General features: G+C 28.3%; 1 protein-coding gene across 1 annotated transcript; it reads left to right on the top strand.

Annotated features, from left to right (window-relative positions):
- The first annotated feature begins 4,847 nt into the window (after positions 1-4,847).
- Positions 4,848-6,009, top strand: LOC141527297 (uncharacterized). Its single transcript, XM_074242705.1, has 2 exons — positions 4,848-4,923; positions 5,399-6,009. Exons 1-2 carry the CDS (start codon positions 4,912-4,914, stop codon positions 5,750-5,752), a joined length of 366 nt encoding a protein of 121 aa, XP_074098806.1. The 5' UTR covers positions 4,848-4,911; the 3' UTR covers positions 5,753-6,009.
- Positions 6,010-6,653: the final 644 nt, after the last annotated feature.

Below are 6,653 nucleotides of genomic sequence, written 5' to 3'. Positions count from 1 at the left end.
ATAAAAATATTTCTTCAGTTATCTAAAATTATAATTTTATTGAGTTAAATAACCTGCCATGTCTTAATTTATCATGTTTTATATTATTATAATGAATCCTAAATTTAATTAAATATAAGTATTTAATTGCATAGATAATTAAATAGTTATACTATAATATTCTGTATGCTTCATCACTGCATCAATAAATAGACAAGGTAATTTAATTTTTTAATTGTACTTCATCTTCGATGGTTATGACAAGTCATAAGAAACTGAAGACGAAAAATATTTTTCTGCTAGTTGAAAACAATACTTAAATGTGAGTGTGAAATTATTGGCAGCTGATTTTTGAAAATTTTGGGATAATTTTAAACCTCAGGGTTGTAAACTACTTTGAGTAGGTCTAAATTAATATTTTTACATTATAATTCTTGAAAACAGATAATTATTTATAAATTTTTGAAAAAACTTTCGGACGTCTGCTACATTATATATGATTAATATGAGTATTCAATACTGAAATTAACAGGCATCGGATACTTTCTAGAATTTTTTTAGTATAAATATTATTACAAAGAGAAAAAACTCAAAAATATTTCAATTTCAAATAACTTATTCTTGGGAATTCAAACAATAAGTGATGAGTTTTAAACACATTTGACAGACAGCAGTTGTTGAATTTTATTTTATCTTATTAATTTATCAATTTGAATCTATTGACTTTGTAAAAACTAGACGAGGATGATCACCAGAAGATTCGCCTGATGAAGCTGAGATAAATCAGCGAAACGTTGCAATTTTTACAACATAACATCTTCACTTATTGTCCAAATTCCTAAGATTAAGTTATTTGAAATAATTTGAATATGGACGAGAACTTAAATATTAATATTTTAATTTTTCAAAAAAATTTTTTTAAGATTAATTTATTTTTTAAATAAAACCAAAAAAATGGTCGTGTCCTGATTTTAATACCATCATTTTAGCACAATCAATAAAAAATCATTAACTATTGATAAAATTGTCCCATTTTTTTTGATTACTCTAGTTTACAAAATTCGTTTCAGAATATTATTTTGAATAAATTATGAGTTTTTGACTTATTTAACCGAGCACATTTTTCATTTTACTACATTTTAATAAACTCAAGATTAAGATCGATCCATTGATAATATATATTTAGTTATGGTCATAATAAGTTATAATGCATTTCATTTAAGTTGCTTCATACAAATCTACTCATAAATTGACTACCAGTTCTTACATGAATTGAAAGACCTCATCAATCACTGAATTAAAGTTTTTTATTCATGTAATAAAAAATTATTTTATTGTATCATTATGTACTATTATGTTTATGGTCAAATATACACATTTTAGTATTTTAGTGTTGCACTGCAAGTTGCATAATTTTAAAGAATTTCATTGTCTAGTTATTTTGTACATTAAAAAACATTTTTTTTTATTAAGTAATTTCTATTCATGTAAGAATTTAGTGAAATTTTTTTAAATAGTCTTCACATAGAGAAAAAGTATATGAAACTTTGGTAAAATTCCACTTTTCAAATATATAAGCAATCGAGCGTTACATATGAAAAAAATTGCTCCCAAAATAATTTAATTTGGACTAATTATTTTAAATTCTGTTGTTAAAAATCTGAAAAACTCATAATTATAGATACACTTAAAAAAAAAAAAATCATGTGATAAACTCGTAAAAAATTATGTAGAATCAAAAATTAAGTGGATTGGAATACTTTACGATTGGTAACCATAACTGGAAAATTGTCGATTCTTGGTTCCGACACGATAAACTTAAAATCTATCAGTAATTTCCTCACGGTTAGCATTATACTAACAAAAGTATTTTGATTAACTCAAAAAATTTGATATATAGGAACGAAAAATAGATTTGTTAAAATAAATTTCATAATAATACTTAATAATTATTTACTTCTAGAACAAAAGAATTTCTTGTGCCAAGAAAATTTTAAAGAAGACCAAAATCATTTTAGAGTGAGAATAAATTTTTTTGGCTCAAGATAATTTGATTTCGTTCAAGAAATTTTAAATTCATTGCAGAAATTTTTAGCCTTCTTTAATATTTTCTTGGACCAAGAAAATTTACCCTTGAGTCAAGAAATTTTTTTTTTATGTAACTGCGTAAAAATTTTCTTACTATTGAAAAAAGCAACTTGAAAGACAAAAAACCAATTTTGTCAGAGATTTGAAACTTTCAGAATCTTTTATTTAATAAAATAAAAAAAGTAAAGAGTTAAATAACTCGATGAATTCTTAATTTTATATAACAGAAGAAATATTTTTATTGCAAATGTTTTATTACTTTATTACATTGGAAAATAATATTCAAAAGAATTATATCAATATAAAGATAAAATTTTCATTTTTTGTTGTTGCTCAAAATTGTCACTGTATTGACGAAAAATAGTCCTAGTATTTTGTTGGATGAAGAGACAAAGCGGGTTGAGCATAGGCGAGAGGAGCGTGGTGGACGGAGTATACTGGCGCAGCAACACCAATAGTATGGGTTGCTACGACTGGTGCAACTGGTACAGCTTGTGCGACTGTTACAGGTGCAACAAGAGTTGCTTGATGATAAACTGGAGTTTTGACTGTCTCTTTGTGTACATTTGAGTAGCTGGTGGCAACTGGCTCGAGGTGAGTAACCACTGGTGCAACTGCTAAATAACCGAGCTTGGGTTCCGGAGCTGCAGCAACGAATGCAACCAAAGCAAAAAGTACAGCGAACTTGTACATGTTTATAAGATTATGACTGTTCGTACTTCGTAACTGAAGATCGAATGATGCTCTAGCTTCAATTCGGTACTGCTTTTATTCAAAATCTTGTACCACAGACGATCAATGTTGACCTTGTCCCTCCCCTCTATTCTTCTGTGTATTTTGATTGATCAAGATTGTTAAATTTCTTATGAATTTAACTATGATCTTGAGAAACTTTCGATTAGAGAAATCTATTACAAATCGATTAGGAATATTTTTTTTAAGTATTGAATTTTTTAGAAGAATACATGTTGGTCAGAATTAAGAACATCAGCATGCGCGTTATAAAATTAAAAATAAGTAAATAAATGTTTTCTAAGTTTTTTTCATAAGAACGTTTGCATTAAGAGTATATATTTCCATAAAAATGAGATAAAAGGTCGATTTTTTAAGGAAATTCTTCTTTTCTCACTAATTTGACAGACCAGCTCAGCAGCAACACTAAAACAAAGATTTTACATAACTGCAATACTATCATTTAAATTTTTAACTTACCACTAAAAAAATCAATGATTTTCAAAAAATCGAGAAGTTATTGGTTTTATCCCGTTTTGCAAAAATCGAGGTTTCATCTCGACGTTTTGAAGCGCTAAGAAGCTTTCCTGACTGTTTTTACGATGATGTCCGTACATGTGTGTCCGTCCGTTCGTGTGTGTGTGCGTGTGTAGATTTCGAGAAATTGCAAAAAAAGTGAAAAAAAAAAGTTTTTAATAATTGTACAAAATTGATTAAGATAATTAATTATAAAAATGTAACTCTAAAATCTACTTTATTATTAAAACTATGGAATAAAAGTACAAAGATCTTCTGATTTTTTTTTTTTAAGATAACATGATGACAACTAAATAACAAAATAAATTCACTAAGAAAATCCATTTCCCTATGAAATGACTCAACAGTTATTTGTGGCTACTCTCAATATCTCGATTACATAATTAAAATTTGGTTAATAAAATATTGTGGCATACAAATCGTCCGAGTAAAGTTCACGTTATTTTTGATAAGTACAGCAATATTTTTTTAAACATTGAGAAATTGTAAACGCGTTGCACGTCATTCAAACAATAAAACTTATTATTTAGATGTAGTTGAATGTACATTTATATTCTGTCAGTGTGACCGACTCGTTACCTAAATTACCATCTTAGATCTTATATGTAACGTGTCATTAGAACAACACACGTTAATGTGATTCCCGTGAGTAAGTGAAAGTACATTTGAACATTACAATAGTATAGTGGCCTTGGTTAGGGATCTATTCAATAGAATGAAGGTCAATCATTTTAACTAACTTTTTTTTTAGCGATAAAGATAAACATTTTCGACATCTAATTGAAACGTATCAACATCAGCTTGACGAAAAACTTAATACTTTGGACATGTATTAGGAAATAAATTAAATTTTTCAATGTATAATTCAAATTCATCGAGGACATTTTCAAAATTTATTTATTCTTCATCTACATATATTCAAATTTTATTTCTGTCATAATGAGTACCAATGTGTCAATCTTTAATTCACTATTCTGATGCAATTACCAAATGACATTAACAATAACAATAAAAATTTTAAATACGACTTACGAGCAATTCGAATTAAAAAATTTGCACGCACAGTACAGCGAAGCAGGATGTTTTAAAATATATATCCGTATAACTAATAACTACAAGTCGTTCAACTTTGTCCTTGCTCTCTGAACGTAAGTAAATATTTCTCTTACAATATTATTATTTAGCTATTCATCAACCTGATGGCATGACTTCTCGAAAATCACCTCAGCAAACTCTTCCTGACAAGTACAATCTATTCATGCCTGTAAATTGATGAATTTTTAGTATCGATTATTGCGACTGGTGTAACAGTAAATCAAGTTGTCGAAAATTAATAATACGGAAGAAGGTATTGGTAATTGGTGATAAAAAAGCAATGAGTGAGAGGTGGGATAGTATGTACTATTATCATCTCCATCTCTATGTGTACGCTGGATTTTATTCCGAATGCATTTGAAGGTCCCTACGACCCAATAGAAGTGGACGAGGTATATAAGCTGTATATCTGGACCGAGAAGATCAGTCAGAAGGTTCTTGAGGCCGTAACAGACGCATTCAAAAATTTATCAATTCATCATGTTCAAGTTGGTAAGTATCATTTTGATTTATAATTTCAATTACTGCTAATTATTTGCAAGTCAGGTAAATTAACGATATTTTAATTAATAAAAATTATTTTTTTAACAATAACCATTTTTTTTAATTCATCAAAAATAGAATATTTAAATAAAATTTTCCGCACATGCCTAACGCGGAAAAGTTCGCAGATGTCAAACTAATCGCCGAACCCGTATTAAGATCTATGATCAATGAAAAAGCAGCATAAATACCAAGAATTCAAATAATTAAAGAAAAAATTTTTTAAAAAGCTCAATTTTTTTGAAAAAATTTACATTTTTTAAATATTTTTCTTTAATCACTTGTTTTTACACGTATAAAATAATTAATGCCATTTCATCTTAATTATTTTCATTCAAAGATAAAAATTTTTTAAATTGTAAAATCACTTATTTCAGTTGAATTTTTATTTATATACATTTGCTAATCAAAAATTTATTTTCAGATCGTTCTTGCTGCTTTTGTTGCCGTGGTAACTGCTAAACCTAGCTATGTTGTTCCAGCGAGCTCTTTGGTTCAGGAAAAAACAATTGAATCCCATGGAAATACTGTTGTCCACAGCAATGCGAAAGTTATTCAATCACCTTTACCCCTTGTATACACCGGAGTACATGCAGTGCATGCAGCTCCTCTAATAGAAACTCTGTACATTCAACCAGTCAAGACCATCTACCAACCAGCCGTATCAACTCTTGTTTCTGAAAAAACTGTTTCAAACCATGGCCACAGCATTGTTCACGACGCACCCCTTCTTCAAACTGTTCACACCGCATACGCCTCAAATTTACACTACCTTTAAATCTTCAGCAGTCGATGAATTGTTCAAATTATTGATAGTTTTTAGCATGATAAATTTTGTAGTTTAATGAAAAGTCTGAAGAAGTATCGTTACTTTGCAAATTTATCATGTTATCACTTTCGAATTTTAAACTCGACAGTCTCATGAGCCTCTGAGAGGTCGTTATGTTTTTTTGCGTTTGTTAAGACCTGATGACACTTTTAATATTTGTAAATTTTCCATTTTGTTTTCAATGCAATAAAATATTTTTTATTTCTAATTAACAACACTTTTTTTTATTTTTTTACACGTAATACATAATTTAATATTTTAAGATTTTTAATTTCCCGCTAAGAAAATTGAAAAATTTTTTTTAATCGGGAAGTTATTTGTTTTACCTGTTTTATCAGACCATTTGGCCAAACTTAGATTTTGATTACAATTTGGACCGATTCGGACGGATAGATTTCGAGAAATCTCAAAAAAAAATGTGAAAAATTTTTTTTTAAATGTGGTTTTTTTAGAAGAACTTTCAAACGACTTTATAGATAAATTTCAAAAACTAATCAGCTCTTAACCTTGAAAAACCACGTCGATCGTTGCTAATCTGGTCAAAATCGGTTGATTCGTTCGATAGATATCGTGAAGTAAAGAAAACCAAAAGTGTTTTTTTGGAATTACTCCGAAATTTTGTATCTAAAAAATTTTTGTTGTCGATTCTTTCAGAGACATGAAAAACTGCATCAATTACCGCCAATCGCGTAAAAATCGATTAACGATAACTTACGATTATCTTATCTATAACTTACGATAACTTAAATTAACCGATCTTGACCGGGCCAATGGCGATCGACATGGTTTTTTGGGCTCTTATAATTATTTTATTTTATTGAAAACAATCCGAAAAGAAATGTCAAAGTTA

This window comes from Cotesia typhae, unplaced genomic scaffold, assembly GCF_013202065.1.
Source record: "Cotesia typhae breed Kobodo isofemale line unplaced genomic scaffold, CoteBio_Ctyphae contig_4, whole genome shotgun sequence".
Lineage (NCBI taxonomy): Eukaryota > Metazoa > Arthropoda > Insecta > Hymenoptera > Braconidae > Cotesia > Cotesia typhae.
Note: the sequence above shows the minus strand (reverse complement) of the source record. Positions and strands in the feature narration are given on the sequence as shown.